This window comes from Pteronotus mesoamericanus, unplaced genomic scaffold (assembly GCF_021234165.1).
Source record: "Pteronotus mesoamericanus isolate MK-2021 breed Mesoamerican mustached bat unplaced genomic scaffold, CSHL_Meso_final scaffold_476, whole genome shotgun sequence".
NCBI classification, from domain to species: Eukaryota; Metazoa; Chordata; class Mammalia; order Chiroptera; family Mormoopidae; genus Pteronotus; species Pteronotus mesoamericanus.
In genome coordinates this window covers 874432-897023 of record NW_026555318.1, presented here as the reverse complement: position 1 = coordinate 897023, position 22592 = coordinate 874432, and the positions used below count along the sequence as shown (strand labels likewise).

Here is a 22592-nt window from a genome sequence, read left to right as displayed (position 1 = left end):
CCTCAGCTCAGTTACGCTGGCATTTTCATCTTAACCCCCCGTGAAGCTGTGTCTAACCCACACCAAACCCCAACTGAATCCCTCACTCATCTGGGCTTCACGCCACTCTGTCCTCGTCTCCCTCATTGGCACACAGAGCTTTGGATAACTTAATATCACTCTGGGTAGTCATTATTCTTTATGCATTGTTCACCCTGATTAGGCAGAACCTTTCCAGGGAAGGATCCAGGGTTTACTTTCTTTTTTTTAATCTTGGTATTAAAAGCATTCTTCTCTTAAACCTTTTATTTTGAGATGAATTTGTAAATTCCTATGCAGTTGTAAGAAATAATACAATGACGTCCCATGTATCCCTGTACCCAGTTCCCCCCAATGGTAACACCTTGAAGAGCTTCAGCACAAAGACACAACGAGGAAACTGACACTGATACAGTCCACTGAGCTTACTCAGATTTCCCAGACTCTACATGTACTCCGTGTGTGTGTGTGCACTTAAGGGGATCATTGTACTATATAAACTTTCACAATAATTTATTTACCTCCTGCTGTGTGCCAGAGAGTTGAATTCTGGAAATACAGGATTAACACAAGATCCCTCCCTGCCTTTGTATAGTCTGGTGGCTGGCACCTGAGAACTGGAGTCTGAGCTCCTGGGGTTGAATCCTCCTCTGCCGCTTGCTAGTCCAGTGATCTGGGGCACATTACTCAACTTCTTTATCAGTTTTCTCACCTATAAAATCGAATAATAAAAGTACCTCGCCCATAGGCTTGTACTGCTCTTAGCAGTGTGCCTGGTATCCTAAAACAGCAGTTAATCCCCTTAGTGTGGGGCGGAGCAATGGCTACTAAGGTTGTGGATAATGCTAGCTCTTTACTGACCACCTTCCATAAGCAACTGAGCACTTCTGCAAGCAGCCTTAGTATAGGTCACAATCTCATTGACACTGGGACATTTTAAAAGTAATGCATTTAAAAGCTGGCATTTTAAAAGTAATGCAGTCAATGCAAGGGTGTTTGTTGCAACCTAGTCCACTTCTTTGAGGGGCTGGAGGGGAGGGAATAGGGAAGGCTGTCAGGAAAGGCCTTGATCCAGTCCTGCCATTAGTAGAGGGTCAATACGTGTGTTCAGTTGGTGGTTGGACCTAACGTTATTTTCCACTTTGTCTCATGCAGACCCTCACGTATAGAAGATTTTATCATCTTCCCATTCATCTGGCGGAAAATTAAAGACTCAGAGACTTTCCCGGCCAGTCGCAGGGTTAGGGAGGGAATGAAGACCAGCTAAGGACTATCCGACTCCAAGCCCAGCGCTCTCACCCGGCAGCACGCGCGCGGTGATCGTGTCCTTGCCACGTGTGCCTTATCCCTATTCGGAATTCTGCCCCCAATCCTCTTCCTATTTTTCTGGCTGTAAATTTCGGACACGATTCAGCTACGGAGAGAACCGGTGGAGGATGCAACATCTAACACTGAAGCGGCGCCGCCCCACACCCACCTCACGCGGCAATCACCTCCAACCGGTGCGCAGCTGCACAACCACGAAGCGCACGCCGGCCGCAGGCGGCGGTTGTCCCCAGCCTGGCACGATAAAGGGGCGGGGCCGGAAGTAGCTCTCTATGCATCCTGGTTGCTAAGAGACGGGGTTTCCGCAAGCCAGACCGAGGTTCTCCGGCTGCTTTCCCTTTCTCCGCTTCAGCGGCTCCGAATCCCGTCGTCATGACGGACGCAGAGGACCCAGAAACAAACGGCTTGCGAAGCACCTTTTCCTCTTACATGGCCGAAGGCGAGCGGCTCTATCTCTGCGGGGAGTTCTCTAAAGCTGCCCGTAGCTTCAGCAACGTGAGTCACGCTCTGAACCTATCAATCATCCATCACCACTTTGGATTCCTGCTATCTCTGAGGTCCTTCCTGGTCATGCCTGGATGACCCTGTTCTTTCTGTTCCCTTGTTCCTGATTAATGCACCACTGTGACAGATAAGCCCCTGCCGAGCCATTTCCTACCAATTCCCACCTGCATTCGCACTCAAATGTTTCGTGACTGGCCTCCTACAGAGCAGCCCCAACTTCCCGTCATTGGCCGGGAGATGGGCTGGGAGACTTCTTGCAGAAGTGAAGTCCCAGTTGCTAAGGGAGGTGGTCAGTAACTAACTAACATTATCATCCACAACCTTAGTATCAATTGCTCCACCCCACCCTAAGGGGACTAAGTCGTGTTTTAAGATACCAGGCCTACTGCTAACCACAGTATACGCCTATGGGGGAAGTACTGTTATTACACAATTTTATAGATAAGGAAATTGATAAGGAAGTTCAGCAACATGGCCAAGCTCACTGAACCAGCAAGTGGCAGAGGAAGAATTCAACCCCAGGCACTCAGACTCCAGTTCTGAGGTGCCAACCACCAGATGATACTTGCTTACAAGTAAGTTTTTAGATGTTCCTGTGACCGTTTCTTTTACCACAAATAGCCATTTCTTCTTCCCTATGGAGTTGCAGAATAGCAATCTCAAACCTGCCCAGAGACCCGCCGTAAAGTCCAGCTTCTCAACTGCTACCCAGAGTCTTTTTCCCCTTCCGTCATTGACCACACCCTAAAACCGGAAATGACTGACCAGATGGGCCAGCAGTGGGGTTCAGGAGCCCCGTCCGCACGCCTTCTCCTCTGGTTGGATCATGTTTTATCCTGGAGAACCTCAGGCTGAGAGAAAAGAACACCCTGAGGGAAGATAGCTTTGGGTGGGCAGTGGCTTTTTCCCCCATGAAATAGAGTAGCTACTTCCTCTTCCTGGAAAAGTCAGAAGGTCTTCAGAAAGCGGTGGCTACAGTCCGAGGCATCAGGAGGGTCAGAGTACCACAGGATAGGGCACCGCTCTCGCACACAGAGGGCGGGCGGGCGTGGTGAGCAGGGGAAGAGTTCTGCGCCCACTTTAGGGCCACCGTCACAGTTTCTCTTTTGCGGGCATTTTCATCTTTTTTATTTTTATTTCCTTAAAGATTTTATTTACTTTTAGAGAAAAGGAAAGGGAGGGAGAAAGAGAAGGAGAAAAACATTGACTGGTTGCCTCTCGCTTGCCCCCAACTGGGGACCCCACCCACAACCGAGGCGTGGGCCCTGACGTGGGCACATGTGCCTCCTGGTTTTTAGGATGGCGCTCAGCCCACTGAGTCATACCAGTTAGGGGCCGTTTTCCTCTTAATTGCCTGAAATAGTGATTCATTCTCAATAAGCTATGTAACTGAAGAAGGTTAGTGCGATGGATAACTCAGGTTGCAGATGGTCCTAAAATCCATTTTGTTAGCCTTCAAAATGCTTAGCCTTTGCAATGTATTTTGGGTGTGTTGTGCATCCATTTCAGCTTTGTGGTTGAATCTGGCGTGTACCAAACATCCTAAGATTCTATTGTCTGCGTGGAGTGGAGGAATCGCAGACAGGGAAATCCAATATATCCACAGAGTAGTATATTCTCACATCTCAACCAGTGGCTTCCACAATAGCTTGTGATTTGACCTTGTTTAAGATGAGCCACATGCAGACAATGGAGTTGACTGAGCAAAGATGGATAAGGTGCTGCTTTTCATCTGATAAGATCCAAAGGCCCGAGGAGTCCCCTTGAAGCTCTGGCAGGAGGGTTTGGGCTGCTCCTTCCAGTCCAGCTTCTACCTTGCCCTGCCTGGTGCTTGGCAACCGAGCGGTTCCCTTCTCAGGCTCTTCACCTTCAGAATGGAGACAAGAACTGCCTGGTTGCCCGCTCCAGGTGCTTCCTGAAGATGGGAGAGTTGGAGAAGTCCCTGAAGGATGCCGAGGCTTCGCTCCAGGGGGACCCGACTTTCTGCAAGGTGACTGTATGGGTGGAGAACTCCATCTTGCTTTAACACTGCCGTTGTCTGCAGCGCCCTCTGATTAGCAGTGGTGGAAGAACCAGCCAGACTGCTTAGAGGTGGATGCCATTTTTCTCTTTCTCTTAGGCCACTTGCCTTGCTTTCTGCCCCTGTATCCCAGCCTTGACCCTCAACCTAGAACCCATCTGTCCCACCACACCCGAGTCCTACAAGGCCTTGTCTGCCCACCTTGACTCAGCTTCCTCTCATTTCAGGGGATTTTACAAAAGGCTGAGACCCTGTACACCATGGGAGACTTTGAGTTTGCCTTGGTGTTCTATCATCGAGGTTACAAGCTGTGGCCTGATCGGGAATTCAAAGTTGGAATTCAGAAAGCCCAGGAGGCCATCAACAACTCAGTGGGAAGTGAGTGACGATGAGGCCTTTCCCTTACCCAGGAAGTCTCAGAATGCTTAGAATGCTTGGGTTTGGAGGATGGCCTGAGGTGTCTTGGATGGTGACCACCAGGAGGCCCGCAGGGAGTCCCATGCTGGGATTTGACTGCTGATTTTGAGGGTTAGGAACTGTTCACTGGGAGGGCCAGTCCCCGACCCACTGAGCACTGCAGTGTCTGATTATCCTCAACGCCAGGTAAGAAGGGCTCTTTCCCTCACCCCGAGTCAGATGAATATGCCTTTTTCGGGCCTGGTGTCATAGGTAGAAAGGAGTCCTGAGCCTAGTCTTCCCTAGTCTTTGGCTTCCTCCTGTACCCGCTGTGCACCAAGAGCCTTGGGTCAGCGGGGAGGAGGAAGGAGTGAGGGCCTGCTAGTGTGGATGGCAGAGTGTGGGAGTGGCATGAAATGGAGAGCTCTCCTTGTTTGGAAATCTGGCTGCCATGGCCTTGAGCTAGCAAGGCTCTTACACCAAACCTTTACTACTTGCCTGCCAGGCCGTCTCAGAGCCAGCTTTGCAGCAATATCCACCATCCCCTTGCCAAAGGCAGCCATGTCCACATAAAAACGTGTGATAGATCTTGCTGGAGGCCTGGCCGACCTGAGCCCCGGCTTCTGTCTTTGCAGGTCCTTCTTCAATTAAGCTGGAGAACAAGGGAGACCTCTCCTTCCTGAGCAAGCAGGCCGAGGTAAGGGCCCTGGTTCTGAGGCTGCATCCCCTCAAGGGAAGAGGCCACGTGTGTGAGGCACACAAGTCGGAGTGGGTCTGTTGCCCGGGAGAACCTGGCTTCTACCCATCACAGGCAGCCATGGGATTCTGCCCCAGCTCTAGAGAGGTCCTGGGGTCCTGGCTGTTGCTGGGCCAGAGGCCCTGGAGGAAGAGTTTGGGATCGCAGACTCTGGTCCCTGGATTGTCTGTGCTCTGTGCTGAAGCCCTGTTGGGTGTCGCTCCATCTTCCCAGAATAAGAAAGCCCTGCAGAAGCCGCATCCTGTGAAACACCTATTACACCACCCCAAGGGAGAGTCCAAGCGGAGGGGCTCCTTCAAGAGTGAGAAGACTGTCCGCCAGCTCCTGGGCGAGCTCTATGTGGACAAGGAGTATCTGGAAAAGCTCCTGTTGGACGAAGGTTTCAGAAACTTTATTTGCATAAGGAAACAAGGCAGAGGGAATCTGGGCTGGGTGCTGAATGCGTGAGGCAGAGTCAGGGCCTGTCCCCTAAGACCAGCCAGCACATTCTGATGGACAGGTTTTACTCTCATTTTAGACGCTTCACCTGAAGTGCAGGAAGGTTAAGTCACCTCAGGTCCCAAGTAGGTAAGCAGTGACACAGCTTTCAGGTTTGAATCCAGGAAGTTCAATTTCAGAACCTGTGCTCTTGAGCGCTGTGTACGTGGGGAGGGAACTCCAAAGATTTGGGTTCCTCTACCAGCTTATCTCTGAAGGGGGCATTGCCTCGGCCTTCAGTTAGTATAAAGGGCGTAGTAATCCAGCTGGGAGGCACTAGAGGGGAATCCTAGGACACTAATACTAGAATGTTCCACACCTTGTCTGGTACAGCCTTTCCTTTTATAGACAAGGAGCGGGAGACGCTGAATGGGGAGTAACTCGTTGAAGGGGACAAGCACATTAATGGCGGAGTTGATACCAGAGCTCAGGCCTCTTAACCTCTGGTTCTGTGTTCTCTCTGCCACACTGTGCTGGCAGTGACAGAATGGGATGGAGCCTCGCAACAGTCACTTTACGTAACCATGCGGGATGGGACTATTAGTAGCTGACAAGCCTGAGCAGGGATCAAGCCCTCGAATCAAGTGACTCTTCAGAACTGACTTCCAAAGCCTCAGCAGGATCCCCTGTAGGCCTGTGTCACAGGGCAGCTTACCCGCTGCCGCTGACACATCTCTGTAACCAGCCTGGGCACTTCCTTCCCCCAGGGCAGCTCCTGCGAGGGAAGGGGCAGCCGAACCTCACCTCCACTGGCCTTGCAGCTCCGCTGCCAGCTCTAACTTCTGCGCAGGTGGTGGGCAGGACTCGGGCGCACCCCTCCAGCTCCCAGGTTGCACTGGCCCACTGAGCACCCGGGGCACCACTGGGCACTGGCTACGTGGGCCAGGTCGCACATCTAGACTTTGTCTTCTCTGAGGACACGGCATGAAATGTGGGAGCCCTGAAAGCTGGGGGCTACCCACCAGCTGCCCCTTCTTTAGCTCTCCCCATCTTGCCATAAGGGGCCTGCGCATCAAGCTCTGTATCGCAGGAATGGCTGAAAGCGGGGCTCTGGCCTCATCCGGGCCCAGATAGACCCACACTGCCACCCACATGCCCAGCTTTGCTCACTGGTTCTGTAGCTCCAGAAAGAGTTCCCTACGGGGGCCCCTGAAGCAGGGACAGGAGCCAAGAGGAGGCAACGCCCTTAGATGCCCGCCCTGGTGGGTTCCTCCTCCCACCCTTTCCCACAGACCTGATCAAAGGCACCATCAAGCGTGGCCTGACCGTGGAGGACCTCATCATGACTGGCATCAACTACCTGGACTCCCGCAGTAATTTCTGGAGGCAGCAGAAGCCCATCTATGCCAGGGAGCGCGACCGGAAGCTGATGCAAGAGAAATGGCTGCGGAACCGCAAACGCAGCCCCTCACAGACGGCCCATTACATCCTCAAGAGCCTGGAAGACATCGACATGCGTGGGTGGTGTTCTGGGGGCCGGGGCCTTTGCCAGGTGGGATGGGGAACAAGAGAGCGGCCGGAGTCACTGGCTTCCCTGGGCTGTGGATGGCATGGGGGGTGGGGTGGGGAGAGGTGGGTCTCCCCTTAGACGTGAAGAGGCTGCTGCCACCTCCACATCGCTTCTTCCCCTTCCCAGTGCTGACCAGCGGCAGTGCTGAAGGGAGCCTTCAGAAAGCTGAGAAAGTGCTGAAGAAGGTGCTGGAATGGAACAAAGAAGAGGTGCCCAACAAGGACGAACTGGTTGGAAACTTGTACAGCTGCATAGGGAATGCCCAGATTGAGTTGGGGCAAATGGTAGCAGCCCTGCAGAGCCACAGAAAAGACCTGGAGATCGCCAAGGAATAGTGAGTGCCCAGGGAGGCCGGGAGGCTGAGGCCCAGGGGCCTGCGGCGGAAGGGGGTTGGGGCTGTGTGTCACGGCCTTTTGCCAGGCCTGCTGGCGACCAATCTCCAATTTTCTGCCCTGCATGCCCGAGGTCGACCCTGTGGAGGGAGGAGCCCCCTGCCCAGGACTGGGGGTAAGGGGCGGAATGAGACTGTCAGCTTTTTTGCCCCAAAGATGGGGGCACTGGCCCCAAACTCTAAAAAGCTCCCAATGGTCTTGCTCTTAGGGATCCTTTCACGTCCACAAACATTCCTCCTCAGCCCTAGGCGGGCCAGGTGCTGCTCGCATTGGGAGCACAGCAGTGACCAGGCACAAGGGTCGTTTCCCTGCAGCTGCAAAAGAAAAAGTGGCATAGCTAATAAATCGCCATAGTGACGAGCGTCATGAAGGAAAAGCTCAGGATCCAGTGCTCCGAGAAGCATATCCCAGGAGGCTTTGGTTGGGCTTTCAGGTGCACGCTTGGCCTGCGGGAAGGCACTGAGGCAGGCAGGGGAAGCTTAAGGCTGGAGAGCGCAGCGAATTGCCAGAGGAAGGGTGGCCAAGGGGAGGCTGGACCAGGTGGGTGGGGTCGGGCCCAGCCAGGGCCTCTCAAACCGTGGCGCTGACCGAGCGCCTGGGCTCTGGCGTCCGGCCGACCTGAGCTTCAGAATTGTATCTCCCAGGCAAGGCACTTAACCTCGCAGGGGCCTCAGTGCCTCTTCTGTCAGGTGGACATAGCCATAGCCCCTCCTGATAGGGTAGCAGGGAGGACGGCATGCAGAGGACACAGAAAGACCTCAGGACATTGCTGTGTCTCCGTAGTTACAGTAATATCAACTCTCCCAGGAACCAGCCTTTCCCGGACTTGAAGGCCCGCTCTCAGAGGTACCGTGGCTTTCTGGCCATGTGGTTTGAACCGCAGGAGCCATTTGTGACTTTCTCCTACCTGGTCCCTCCTTGCCCCACGGTTCTGAGCCTCTTTCAGCCTCCTATCACCGTGTGTCTATGCACAGGTTGGCCCCTGGCTCCCCCTGCCCCCAGCTGCTCCCACATATGTGTCACCCCTAGAGACACACTGCTTTTCACCTACCAACCCTCCTTCCCTTGCTGACAGACAGGCCTTGGCCCTGCCTTGCCTGCAGGTTAACCGAACGCCTGTGCTTGACACTCAAGGCCCTCCGTGGAGCTACTTGTGCAGAGCTCCCTGATGTCAGTCCTCCGTTTGGGTTAAACTGGGTTTCCTGAACGTTGCTGCCTCCCGCCCTCTGCTTCTCTCGTCGGAGCCCTGCATGGCACCCATTTCCAGTTCATTTCTCACCTGCCTACGCTGTACTGAGCAGAAGTTTCACACATTGGCCATTTCAGAAGCAGGAAGAAAAAAAAAAAAGCCACCCAGCTTTCGAGGCAGACCTGACTCGACCCCTGGCTCTGGCCCCCAGAAGTGGTGTGGATTTGATTAGGGTGCTCACCTCAGTTTCCTCATCTCTAGTGAAGGCATCTTAACACTGACTTGCAGGGGCTAGGAGAACTAAGATATGTCTATACAGTAATTTGGATCCAACTATATCCCATGCCCTAAAGAAATACAAGTCTTTACTTCTGACCAGACGCTCTCCCAAGCCCCGGACCTGCATATCCAATCGATTCCAAGGCATTTCCATTTGGATGTTCCGCAGGAACCCCAAATTTACCAGGTCCAAAGTAGAATCCCCTATGTTCCTCCCAAACCTCTTGCTCCAGGGCTCCCTATCCGTGAGGATGCCACTTGTGGCCACTCGGTTTCCAAGAAGGAGCCCAGGCTGCTTCCCAGGCACCTCCCTTCCCTCACTGCCCCTGCTCAGCCCACCCAGCTCCTGTCCACGCTGCCTCTTCCCCTTCGGTTTCCCTCCCACAGTCCAGTGCAGACCCTCCTTGCTTCTTGCCTCTTTCCTCTGACCTGGGTTTCCTGCGGCCCAGCTGGCCCTTCTGTGCGAACCAAACTGATGGTCAGAGTCCAAGCGCCCGGCTCTGCTGCCCTCCCTCCCCAGCTGGTCCTGGCCTCCCGCCCCGGCTCTCTCCAGGGCCCTGCACACTGTGCCCCACCAGCAGCCTGTGGCGCTGCTCCTGCTCGTCCCTGAAGGGCACCTCCTCTTTGGCCAGCCCTTTCTTCATCCTCTCCCTTCTACCCATTCTTCAACATTTAAATAAGTATCTTCCTTCTGGAAGGGTTTCCATGAGCCCCAAGGATGATTTAGAAATCCCTCCGCTTGCTCTCTCTCCACACTCATGCTATCCTGTCTGCCCCACTAGACTCTGGACTCTGGATAAGACTATCTCACATTCCCTCTCTCTCCCCAGCACCTGCCACAAATGGGCACGCAATAAACGTATGCTGAATGGCTAAACAAACAGAGGCATTCCCCAGAGTTAGTTCCTTTACGACATCCACAAACGGGCCTCCAGTCTTCCTTGTGCGTTCTGGTGCGCCAGCTTCTCCCTTGTTTTCGGCAGCCGCACCCCACCCTCTCTGCCCCCTCCCCTGAAAAACCTGGCATCTTTCCAGGTGCCACTCAGATCCCAACTTGTGTAAGTAGTTTCTTCAATGACCCCAGCCCTCATTTCTTTCTTTGAATACTCTATAGATGATTTGATCGCATGCTTTCTCATTACTATTACATATGACATTATTGTTATGAATAAATTCCTGTATTACAACTTACTCATTCATTGCACCGTAACAGAGCCCCCACCTTCCAAGGGGAGGCTGACATCGGAGGCGGTGTGGGAGCGGCAGGAGCAAAGCATGGTCAAGGGTCCAAGGAGAGAGGCAGCAGGGAGCCCTCCTGGGAGCCAAGGAGGCCTCGGAGAGATCAGGGGTGTCAGCAAGGGGCGGCAAACAGGGAGAAGGGCCCCTCGAGCAGAGGGATGTGGCAGAGCTGGAGGATTTGGGGAACTGCAGGTAGTGCGCCGGGCTGGGGGCCAGGACCCGTGGGGAGTGGGAGGACTGGAAGCCAGGCTGAGCAGGAAAGACCTTAGTCTGAAGGGACTAAAGGCGGGTGAGTCTGATTCCACACAAGCACTGCAGTGTTGTACTTGGTTCCCAGCCCTGTGGTGCTGAGAGCAAAACCTGGCAGTCTCCCTCTCTTCCCCGCCCCCCCCTCACTTCACTGCGAACAAGTTGACATGTGTCCTTCTGGCCCCTTTTTAATGCATTTACCTACATATTTAGGTACCTCTATGCCTACATGGGATTTTTAAAGCAAAAGCAACTCATTTCTGTTTTTGTTTTTTAAGTGCGTCTTGGGGAGGGTGCCATTCTTTGAATGGCCCCTCAGCTCGCGCAGCCATTTGTGTAACCGCCCCTCTGTGGGCATTTGGGCTGCCCCGTCTCCGCAGGGAACTCCCCCAGATAGGCGTGCAGGTGAATGTCTTGCTCAGGTTTGCATTTGAGAAAGGCAGGCTGGCCACAGGGGGAGGACTGGATAGATGGGAGAGCGTCACGGAAGACATGGGAGCCACCTGGGCTGCAGGAGCTGGAGGGGCGCAGAGGCCCAGACAGGGCGAGGGTGCACGGGGAATGCTGGGGGAAGGGCCTGGGGCTGGGCGAGGCCTTCCTGTGTCATTTGTTAGGAAGGAGGTACCTTTGAACAGAGAGCTCAGGCTGTGCATGTGGTCATGGTAAACAGCTGAGGTGGGGGTGCAATTGTCTTTTTCCTTATGGAAATGTCTAACTCTCTTTCCTGATGATACATGAATACTGTAAAAAGTTAAATAATATGGATAAGTTTTTTTAAAAGATTTTATTTATTTACTTTTAGAGACGGGGAAGGGAGGGGAAAAAGAGGGGGAGAGAAACATCAATGTGTAAGAGATACACCGATCATTTGCTTCTCACACGCCCCCAACTGGGCACCTGGTCCACAACCCAAGCACGTGCCCTGACTGGGAATTGAACCTGTGACCTTTTCATTTGCCAGCTGGTGCTTAATCTACTGAGCCACACCAGCCAGGGCAATAATATGGATAAATAAAAAGTTTCCCTCATATTCTCATTTCCCTTAGGTAATCACTATCAATAGTTAGACTTACATTCTCTCTACTTTTAAAAATGCCCACTTCTGGGCCCTGGCAGGGCCTAAACGTTATAGATATAATGGCAGTTTGATAGGCGAAAATCAAGGTGTTGGTAGGGCCTCACTCTACTTAGAGCCTCCAGGGGGACTGATTCCTTGCCTCTTCCAACTTCTGGAACTGGCTCGTTGCACTCCTTGGCTCGCGGCCCCTTCCGTCATTGCCAAAGCCTGAGCACAGCAACATGCTGCAGGCCTTCGTATTTATTTTTCCTCAGAACGGTGTGAAAGACATAGGATATAGTCCTACAATCTGACTTATTAATTTATCAGGGATGTTTTTCCATACACAAAAATTGCCAGTGCTAAGGCACTGATAACATTTAGATTGTTTCCAGTGTTTACTGTCATAAACAGTGCCTTAATGTCACTGCTTGAGGTAAACTCCCAGAAGGGGAATTCATAGATCCAAGGGACATCTTTGCAAACCGTTGACTCCAAAGGTAGCCCTCCGGAAAGGTCCCAATAATGTTCATTCTTGGCTTTAGGGCTTGAGAGGCCCCGTGGGTGTGTGATCCCTGGCAGCCTGGGCATGTCCCTTAAACTGGACCCTGAGCCCCTGAGTCCCCGAGGCCAGGGCCCGTCTTTGACTTCCTTTCTGCTTGCACAGTACCTAGAATGACTGATTGCTAGTGAACAACTTGTCACGACTCTTCCCCGCAGTGACCTTCCTGATGCCAAGTCGAGAGCCCTTGACAACATTGGCAGGGTTTTTGCCCGTGTGGGGAAATTCCAGCAGGCCATCGACACGTGAGTGACCACGGCCTGCCCCTTCCCCACCTTGGGGCCCAGACTTCCCACCCTCACACCAGACTCCCAGCCTGGGGCCAGGATGCCAGGCAAAGAGACATAAGAAGACCCTAGTTTGGCTCCTGGCTCCGCTAGGTGACCGTGGGAAAGCTACGTTGTAAACTGAGGGGCTCAACAGCTAAATGAATGAATAGACTAGAATCAGCATTTCCTCAGAACGTCCCAGTGACCAGGATCACTTGAACATCTGTTAGGTATGTGAATTCTTTCGCCTCTTCCCTGGAAATTTCAATTCCCCTGGTCTGGGTCGGGGCTCAGGGATCTGCCTTAACAAGCATTCCAGGTGGCCCTTACCCTGAGCAGTTCAGGAATCGGCAGACAGGTTGAGTCTGGGACTTCTGACACTTTTCCGTGACTCTGCGGTCATGTGGGGTCAGTGGGGACAGTCTGAACACTGCAGGTGGCCCAACTGCTGGGCTTTGGATGTCCAATCCCAGGGCTCGTGACCTCCTCGGCCCAGGCAGACTCCAGGGGCAGGCCTGGCCCAGAGGCCAGCCTGGGCTGGTCGAGCCAGCTGCTCTGGTCCCCTCGCTTAGCACAGAGTGAAATGGCCTCCAGGCCCTTGTCACTTGACTGAATAGACCTGTGCATCTCTGCCACACGTCTTTGGTTTCCTGAAGGGCCCCTGGTGTCTATGTGCCGGAGACAGAGCAGTACAAGAGTTCACTTACGTATTTTTATAATAAAAAGTTTTAGAGCAAAATGTGCTTATTATTAAATATTAATTTGGAAAATACAGAAAAATAGAAGAAAAACTATCCAATCCCACCACCCCAGGATAAGTACTAACCCTAACCCTACTCTTAACTTTTTAATTGATTTTTTTGGTTCTCATTCCATTCTTCTTTCTGCATTCATTTTTTTTCTTGTATATATTTAAGGATATTCTTGAACAGTATTTTAATGTTAGTTCACATGACACTTGTAAACGTTAACTGCAAATGTTGTATCAAATTTGATCCCATAGATGTTCCAAAATAGTTGTTAAAAACGTTAAAAAGTTTTTAACGTTTTTAAAAAATGTTACGGCTCATTAGCACCACCCCTTATCGGAAAGAACTGGTGGGTAGAGGGGAGCTCTTCTCAGCGGAGGCCTTGACCTCCTGCGGCCAAGCACGGCGTTAGAGCGGAAGAGGCTGACCTGGTTCGTCATGTCCCCAGGTGGGAAGAGAAGATCCCTCTGGCAAAAACCACTCTGGAAAAGACCTGGCTGTTCCATGAGATCGGCCGCTGCTACCTGGAGCTGGACCAGGCCTGGCAGGCCCAGAATTATGGCGAGAAGTCCCAGCAATGTGCAGAGGAAGAAGGGGACATTGAGTGGCAGCTGAACGCCAGTGTTCTGGTGGCACAGGCACAAGGTATGGGCTCAGAGAGGACACCCTACCTTTCCCAGCCCTCAGGTCCAGCTGCCACGCCTGGGCTGGGAATTCTGTGGGCCAAACTTGACATCCCAGTGTGCCCCTGCCCATATTAGTTCTGATTCTGAGAGCGCAGCGCAACCCCTCTGTTCTGACCGGCGTAGGTGCCTATTCTGAGCTAAGTTCAGTGAGGGCTTCAGGCACCCTGAGAGCTGCCCCTGTCCTTGAGGGTCACTGTGTGGCCATCCAAACAGTGCCACCTCATCTTGCCTTGGTGCTCCTTACATCAGCACTCTTGCATTTAATCACTGTGCAAGCCAGTTATGTGGGCATCGCTGTCCTCGTTGTACAGATGCGGAAACTGAGGCACTGAGCGTTTCGGCAGATTGCCCCAGGTCACACAAGGGGACTTTGTGGAGTGATGAGAATGTTCTAAAACTGGGCTGTGGTGCTTACTGCACAATTCAATAAATGTACTAAAAACCATTGAGCTGCACACTTAGAAATGGGTGCATTTTATAATATGTGAATTACATTTCAATGAAATTGTTTTTTAAAAGAACAGCAAGCGTCCTGGCTGGTGTGGCTCAGTGGATTGAGCACCGGCCTGTGAACTGAAAAGTTACCAGTTCAATTCCTAGTCAGGGCACATGCCCAGGTTGGAGGTTCAGGCCTCAGTCAGGGTGCAGAAGCAACCAATCGATGTGTTTCTCCCTCCCTTCCCCTCTCTCTAAGTAAATAAAACCTTTAAAAAAAAAAAAAAGCAGCAAAGGGAAAGTGATAAGGAGAAACATCTAAAAAAAGATTGACAATATTTTGATAATTGTTGAAGGTGAGTGATGAATAACTGGGGTTCATTATACTACTCCTTTCCCTTTTGTGTATCTTTGAAATATTTCACAATATGAAGTTAAAAAGGAAATGGCTCCAGGTCACAAGCTACTAGACGGTGGAGCTGGGACTAGAACCCAGTTCTATCCAACCCCAAATCTCGGGCTTTGTTAAGCTGTGCTAAGCTGCTCCTCCTGTTCCAGGTGCACAGCTGACTCCCAGTAAGGCAGGAAATGGGACCAGTGCTATATCAGGGGCATTATCATTCATTCATTTCTTCATACCTCAAATACTTGGTACCTTACCAATAACAACTTCCTGCCCTCTTGTCTGAAAAGGTAACCTTTTAAAAAAGATTTTATTTATTTATTTTTAGAGAGAGGGAAGGGAGGGAGAAAGAGAGGGAAACATCAATGTGTGGTTGCCTGTCACCTGCCCCCTACTGGGGAACCTGGCCTGAAACCCAGGCATGTGCCCTGACAGGGAATGGAACCAGCGACCTTTCGCTTTGCAGGATGATGCCCAACCAATTGAGCCACACGGGTCAGGGCTGAAGAGGTAACTTTTAAGGAGAAACTTTAAGGATGAGAAGGCACCAGCTGTTTCAAGAGCCGAGGGAACAGCTCTTAGGAAGGGGTACAGGAATTGGGCTGATTTTATAGCCGAAGGAGACTAATGTTAGCTGGAGCTCCCGGGGGCCCAGGAGGTTTGCGGGAAGGAGGTTGGTGAGGGGCCAGGTTCACAGGGCCTCACGGGCCTAGTTACAAATCGTAGCTTCTTTCCCAAACCTGTAGAGAAAGCCACTGACAGCTTTAAATGTAAATCACAGACACGATTACTGTGGCTTTTCCTAGAACTGTTTTTCTGTTCTTAGGAGGGCATTGTATTAGCTGAAGGGGAGATGGGATGTAGCCCTCAGGGTGGACATTATCCTGAGTCCACTCTTCAAGATTTATTGGGTCCTAAGGGCCTCTGGAGAACCAGGCCCCTTGCTGCTGGTCTCAGTTTCCATGTTCTGGAGTTTAAAACATCACGTGCAGCAGCTGGGAGCCACTGGGTTCTAGAGGCGGCACAGCTTATGGGGCAGGCCTTGGGCTCCGGACCCTTCTGGCCCAGAGACCTATGCAAGGGCCACTCTGTGCCTTGGTTTCATCCTCTGTAAATACGGGTAATTATGGTATCTACCTGTAGGGGTTGGTATAAAGAGATAAAGCAATACTTGAGCATGTAAGCACTGAGAGCGGGAACTGGCGCATATGCCCTGGATCACGTATTCAGTTATACAAGAAAGCAGTAGTATGTGAAGAAGCTAGAATATGGGGTCCCCACACCTTGACGGGTGAGTACTTCTCTCCTTCCTTCCTGAACAGAAGCTCTCTTACAGGGCAGTCAGCCGTCCCAGCCCCAGCTCCAGCACTAACCGGCGGCGTGGGCGAGCTCTGAAAGGGAGGGGCCCCCTCCCTGAGTTCAGATGGCACCGCTGGGCAAGCTGGGCCCCAAGAGCTCGGGTTCCAGCTGCTGGCCCAGGAGTCACATCCAACCCTTCGATGTTTTGTTTGGTCTCCAGAGAGTTCTTTAAGAAATCTGAGCAAACATTTTTAAAATATAGATTTCCTCTTTGCAACAATCTGAATAGAGAGCAAGACTGAGCTGTCCCTGCCCCCGTCCTAGAGACACATGATCCATACACAGGCCCCCTTCCCTCACTTACCCTTTTGAATGACTCAGGTGCCCGGATCCTGTCCCTCCTGGGGAGATGGCCTGGGAAGATAAAGCGAAGGGTGGCCCCGGGCACCTCTGTGCCGCTGCCCGAGGCCTGGGGCTGACTCCAGCTCACCCAGGGCCATGCGCCCCGGGGGCGGGTGGGCCAGGGGCTCCTGAGGGGGCCCGGCACCTGCAAGGGCAGCCGCGCCACGCAGCACCCAGCGCCACCACTTACCTGTGCTGTGCCTCCCCTCTGTTCTCCAGTGAAGCTGAGGGACTTCGAGTCCGCCGTGAACAACTTTGAGAAGGCCCTGGAGAGAGCGAAGCTTCTCCACAACAATGAGGCACAGCAGGCCATCATCAGCGTGAGCCTCCTCCCCGCTGGGCAGGCCACGGGGCGTGGGGTGGGCAGCCCCGGGCCCTCCGTCCCCACTGTGGGCCCTGCCACAAAGGTTGGCTCCCCACAACGCAGGGCGCAGCGCGGGTAGGGCTGTACCTTTCAGATGTTGGCCACTCCTACCAGTTTATTGAGCAACTCCATACACGGATTTTTATTTGAAATAAAAAAAAATTAGAAAATTTTACAAACCATATTTATCTTTACTCTGGACCCTGATATTTCCTATTCTATTTAATTTTTCATTTTCTTTTATTTAATGCCGATGCAGACCTTCTAAGCTGATTTAGGTTTTGCAGTTTCAAAAACGCTGCCCCCTCCGGGAGACCTCACTGTTCCATAAGGCAGCCGCTGGCCACGTGTGGCCACTTAAATGAAAATGAATTAAAAGTGAATAACCTTTAAAATTCAGTTCCTGAGTCACACTGGCCACCTTGCGAGAGCTCGGTAGCCACACGTGGCTGTGGCGCCACATCGTGCAGCTCCCGAGTGGTCCCGTGGTTGCAGAGGTTTCCGTGGGACGGGGCTGGCCTAGGCTGTCAGCTTCAGGGGGCAGGAGACCACAGGTGAGAGCCCCTGCAGGCAGACGGGCGACCTCCGCAGGGCAGCGTGCTGGCCTTGCAGATGCCCAGGCAGCTTAGCGTGAATCCTCGGGCCACCTCCCTCGTGCTGCCGGCCAGCAGTGGAGGCGCCCTCATTCTGGTTTCGAAGGACGAGGACCGCCGGGTCTGGCCTGGCTGAAGCCATGGGAGGCCGTGAGTGCTGAGGCATCCGTGAGAGGCAGAAAAGGAGACCCTAGCCTGGCTCCAGGGGCTGGGTCAAGAGGGCAGACGGAGTCGGGGCAAAGATCCCCAGGCAACTGGTGGGCCAGCCAGGACCTGCAGGTCTAGGAACAGCAAAAAAGTCACCTACACTCAGATTTTTAGGGGGAGAGGTCGCGGTTTGTGAGGACCACAGTGAAACCACTCTTCCCCTGTCACGGTGGAGGAATCGCTCTCACAGGGACCCCACCACGCGGCAGTCTGTGCCCTGCTTTCACCTGGCCCAGGGCAATGTAGGCCTGTCCCCTCGTCCCCTCGTCCTCTTTCTCAGAAGGGGTGCCCCCAGCCGGCGCACCTTGCATTTAGATCCGGCCTCCAGAGGCGGAGCGCTCCTCTTTCACATGCAAGGTCTCTCCCGTGAATCTTGCACGATCACTCTGCAAGTATTGGAGAGATCATGGCGGTCAAACTCAGCAAGTATTTGCTGACCACGAATTGGCCTGGAATGTCCAGTCCAAAGGTAACAACCATGGCCCTGGCCCTCAAGAAGCTTGGTGTCAGGAAAGTTCTAACAAAAACCCCTCGTTCATGACCGGTGCCCTAGGGGTCGGGGGACCGGAGTGAGAGCGCCCCAGCAGGCAGGCAGGGCGGGGCTTTCCCGTGCCCTCGAGTCTGCGGTCCCCTGGATCGCTGGGCAGGGTTTCGAAAGGTTGAAAGGCAGAGAGAAGGCAGTGACTGCGGTGCCTGACAGCCCCAGGGCCCTACGTGACTCCTCACCGGACCAGGTCCCTAAGCTTTTACCCACCTAGACTGGCACCTCCAGGCAGCAAGGCGTATGGGGGTGCAGACCAGCGTTAAACAAGAGCGTCCGGGGTTGTCCAGCAGGCGGTCCCGAGGCCCCACGGGCGCTCCGCCCATGCAAGTCACGAGGAAGAAGGCAGAGCCCACCCTCAAAACGTGCACAGGTTGAGTTCCAGGCCCCCAGGCACCCTGCAGCCACTCCGGAAGCCCCTCAGTGGGCAGGCCAGCCCCAGGCCCACCCTGCAGCGTGTTTCTGAGTTCCTTCCGCGGCTCGCTGCCCTGCTGCGGGATTAGGGACTTGCACTGAGTCTTTGCATTGGCTGAAAACCTTAGGTAAAAAAAAGGCGGACATCAGGAGATACACACACCTCCCAAGTACATGCCTAAGCCCTAGGGAAATGGGGTCTGAGTTCCCTGCAGTCATGTACCTCCTACCGCTTAGCCTGGGTACTTCCAGTTTCCTGCATATCAACTAACCTGGGGCAGGAGCCTTCAGAGGGGCCAGGAGCAAACGAGAGGGTGGGGTAGTGCAGTGTCCTGCCTCCTGGGTAGGGACTTGGGTGAAAGGGGAAGTATAGGTGCCAAATAAGGGTTATGAGAGTTTACTGGCTCCTCTATTATCCACAGACTGTTTGTTCGTTTGTTTGTTTTAGTCTATGTTTATTTTCACCCACAGGCTTTGGACGATGCCAACAAGGGCATCATCGATGAGCTGAAGAAAACGAACTACAGGGATTTGTTCAAAGAAAAGGAAGAGAAAGGTGAGTTCCTGGAGCCACTGAGACTGCAGCTTCAGAATTTCCCCTCTGCATTCCCTTCTGTCAGTCCCAGCCGCAGCTTCCAGGAGTTTCTCCAGTCCCAGGGCTCAGCACCGTCTACCAAGCATCCTGATTTCATGGCCAGCAGCAGCCCCAGCCTTTCCCCGGGGCAGAAGAAGGGGGCGATCCAGCCCACCTCGGGCTGGGGTCTGCCCAGAGAACCCACCCCTCTAGTTCTTCAATTAATTCACCAAGTATCAGCTGAGCACTTACTAAGTGCCAGGGAGGTGTGAGATGCGGGGGAGACAAAGGCTCAGCCCCCCGCCACAGAGTGGCCCACAGCCCACTCACTGGGAAAGTCAGGCGATGAGAGTCGCCCCGCAGCGGGCTCCTGCAGTGGGCACTGAACTGGGAGACCTCTGCGTCAGCTCAGGCAAAGCGCCCAGTCTCCCTTGGGGAGACTGGGAAGGCTCCAAAGGGGGAGGGTCTTCCTTCTGAGGCTCCGCACGGTGCCCCAGGCTCTTCCAGGTGCCAGATGGAAGAGAGAGGGCATTTCTGGCAGGGAATGGCAGGAGCCAAGACAGAGGCGGGGTGACAGTAACTTATACTTTTGGGGCTCTTCCTGTGTGCCAGGCACTGGGTTAAGCATCTTGTTCAGTCCTCACCACCCTAGAAGGTAGTTACTCCTTGGGGGGCGGAGGAGGCTGAATGAAGCTGATTGAACTGCCTGGGCCACACAGTGGTCTGGTTAGAGCCACGCTGAACCCTGCGTGTGGCACTGCTCTTTGGGGCCAGCAGGGGTAGAGAAGGGGTGGGGGTAGGGGACAGTGGGCATGAGGGTGGGCTGAGGTGCAGAGACGGAGCTGCCTTACCACAGTCTTTCTCCCAAGGCCTCAGGGAGCAAAGAGGCCTTGGACTCCCTGGCTCCAGGCCCTCTGAAGGAAGTGAGGGAAGAGGAGGTGGCAGGACCACAGGACCCCAAGCCCCACCGAGTCATTAGGGACGGACCCCAGAGGGGATGAGCGATGAGAGAAGTTATTCTCCATTCAGTGCTTCCAACGTGCCAGGCACTCTTCTCGGGACTTTATCCGCTATGTCCCGACTCACCTGAGCCCACTAGAACGCTGTGAAATAAGTACTATTATTCACTTGATTTCATGGGTGGCACAGAGGCAGAGGGGCCGAGTCCCACAGTGGTTTTCTCTCTGGGGCAGCCTGGCTCTCGAGCCCAGGGCTTTTCCGCGGTCCCACACTGTTCCTGGTGACAAGACAGCCTCTGTCTGCCCTTCTGTGGTGCTCTTGCCATATCACAGTTACCCCGCAGCCGAGAGGACAGAGCTGCCTCCAGGCACCAAGGCCAAAGCCCTCTCTCACCCGGGCATGGTAGTGGGAATCTGGGTGTGGAGTCTGTGGGTACCTGGGCAGCCCTTTATGAACAAGCACCTGTCCTGTGGTGGCTGGATCCCCTCAAAAGGGCCGCTCTTCCTCTGCCCCACATGACCTGGGAGCTGCTGTCAAAAGCCACAGAAGCAACAGGTGTGAAGGGACACAGCTGGGAAATGGCATCCTCCCTCACAGGCCCTCGCCAATCTTGGCTGGTCCTGTGTTGGGGAAGGTGTCCTCCCGAAAACTCCTCCTCGGGAATGCCCTGCAGCCGGGGGCAGCTGCCGGCACTTCCCCCCAGCAGAACAGCAGGTGGCAGCATTGCATAATCTTCACCACCAAACGGCAGCCTTTTTCTGGCAGTGGACGCAGAGCCCCAGGAGGCACCTTAGAGACCAGGGGCTTCCAGGAAGAGAATGTGGGGGCGTCGCAGGAGGAGATTGGTGGCTTTTCTCTGTAGCTGGTGAAAACAAGGAGCAAGGACCCCTCTGGTTGTAAAATAGCTCTCCAGCTGAACTTACTGCTAGCAGTTTGCTCCTATTTTTACAGGGAACCTCCCACCCAAAGATGAAATGTGCGTCCAAGGGACAAAGAGAAATGCAGAATGAGGCTGTTGGAGAAAAGAGCCCTCTCTCCTTTCCCAGCACCTATGCTGTTTCTTGTAGGGAAAGACAATGTGCTGTGGGTTGACTGCAAACTCCAATCAATGACAGTATACGCTTTCATGACACTATGCACTTACGATTGAACGGTGTATCTGTGGGGCTCACGTGATGCCTGGAACAGGGCTGGTGCTCAGTAATGCATGAGCCCCCTTCTCTCCTTCTGGGAAGGAGTGCTTCTCTTACAAGCACAGGCCCCCAGGGTGGGGCACCAGGGCCCAGAGAGGGACGAACTTTTACCTCTTTTTCCTCCTTCCTCTTGTTTTTCAGTAGAGGATGCTGTGTTGGATAATACATCAAGGATGGCAAAGGAGAAGGAAACAACGAGAAGAGGGAGAGACGAACCTGAGAAGGTGATGAAGCAGTGGGACAGAGAGCAAGCTGACCGTGAGAAAGATACAGAAGATGAATCGTCTTACGAAGACACTCTGACCGTCACAGTGCCTGGACAAGAAGAAGACAGGCAGAGAGAGATAGGAAGAGCCAGCTCCTCAAGGGGAAAAGAACTGGGAGCCATGGGGAGAGATTCGGAAGATGTTGCCAAGAAACTGTCCGGAGAACTAGGCATAAGATCAGGAGAAGCAGGCAGGGAAGTACCAGAAGTGAGCAGAAGGGAATCAAGGGAAATTTACAGGAGGTCTTCAAATCTGGATCAAAAACTCTCAGAAGACTTAATCAAAAGGGAATTGGAAGGACAAGAGGAGAGGCTTTCAGAAGCTGGCAGAAGGGAGTTGGAAGAACTGGGGGAAATGGAATTGGGAGAAATAGAAGAAATGAAAACAGAAAATGCTGAAGAAAATGGAAAAAGATGAAAAGAAAGATGAATGAAGGAATTATGAGTAGGCATTAGGATCAGGAGGCTGGTGTTCACAGGGACCATGGGGGATCTTATTAAACTAGACTTTTGAGATTTTCTTTCTAGGAAACGTGTGTCCTGGGCCCTAGGGTCACCTCTCCCTCCTTCTGATACTGTTTTCCCTTTAAATATATATCCTTCACTCTTACAAATGCCGAGTCTATCATTTTTCCTCCTCACCCCCACCCGTTCTCAGAAGAGCCTTAGGGAATGAATGACAGCATGGGGTACCACTTCCCATGAACTCTGACTTCCCCCCGGGCTGGTGAGAAATACAGAGGCCCCCAAACAAGGCCCTCCCTAGAGTGCGATCAAGGTGCGAAGCATGGTCCTCTCCCCAGGCCCTTATGGAGGAACCACATGGTAGAAAAAGAAAGGTGCTAAGAAGAGTTTCAGGAGGGGGAGAAACAGGTAAGCTCCAAGAACGAGGACAGCTTAATGGGGGCGGAGGAGGAAAGAGAAAGGACTGGGAGTAGAGGTATGTCCCGTCCGCCCAGCTGCCTACCATTGGCCCACCTTGCTGCGCACCTACTTTGTGCAGCGCACTGTGGGAGGCTCTCCGGAAGAAATAATGAACCATCACTTGGTGAGGGAGACCTCCTTGTAAACCGTTGGCCCTGAAAGCAGAAGGAAGTGAATGCTGGCATTCATAGGGGACTGTCCCTTGGGGGCCCAGAGGGAGAAAAAGGTTCCTGCCCAAGGACAGAAAGTAGCCTGAGAGTAGGAACAGGGCCGGTCCAAGCGCAAGTGTGCGACCTCTGCCCATACAGCCCAGTCAGGCAGGCTCCCAAGCCTCTTGCC

The 22592-nt window shown here is 53.2% G+C and overlaps 1 protein-coding gene across 2 annotated transcripts; it reads left to right on the top strand.

Moving 5' to 3' along the window:
* The first annotated feature begins 1716 nt into the window (after positions 1 to 1716).
* ODAD4 (outer dynein arm docking complex subunit 4) lies at positions 1717 to 21747 on the top strand. Of its 2 annotated transcripts, XM_054593648.1 has the most exons (12): positions 1717 to 1839; positions 3707 to 3838; positions 4096 to 4246; positions 4900 to 4961; positions 5235 to 5400; positions 6731 to 6955; positions 7135 to 7342; positions 12134 to 12220; positions 13442 to 13638; positions 16438 to 16538; positions 18809 to 18893; positions 21209 to 21747. In XM_054593648.1, exons 1-12 carry the CDS (start codon positions 1717 to 1719, stop codon positions 21745 to 21747), a joined length of 2076 nt encoding a protein of 691 aa, XP_054449623.1. The 2 variants fall into 2 exon arrangements, with proteins under 2 accessions (XP_054449623.1, XP_054449624.1); XM_054593649.1 differs by lacking the exons at positions 16438 to 16538; positions 21209 to 21747 and having other exon boundaries at positions 1774 to 1839; positions 18809 to 18843.
* Positions 21748 to 22592: the final 845 nt, after the last annotated feature.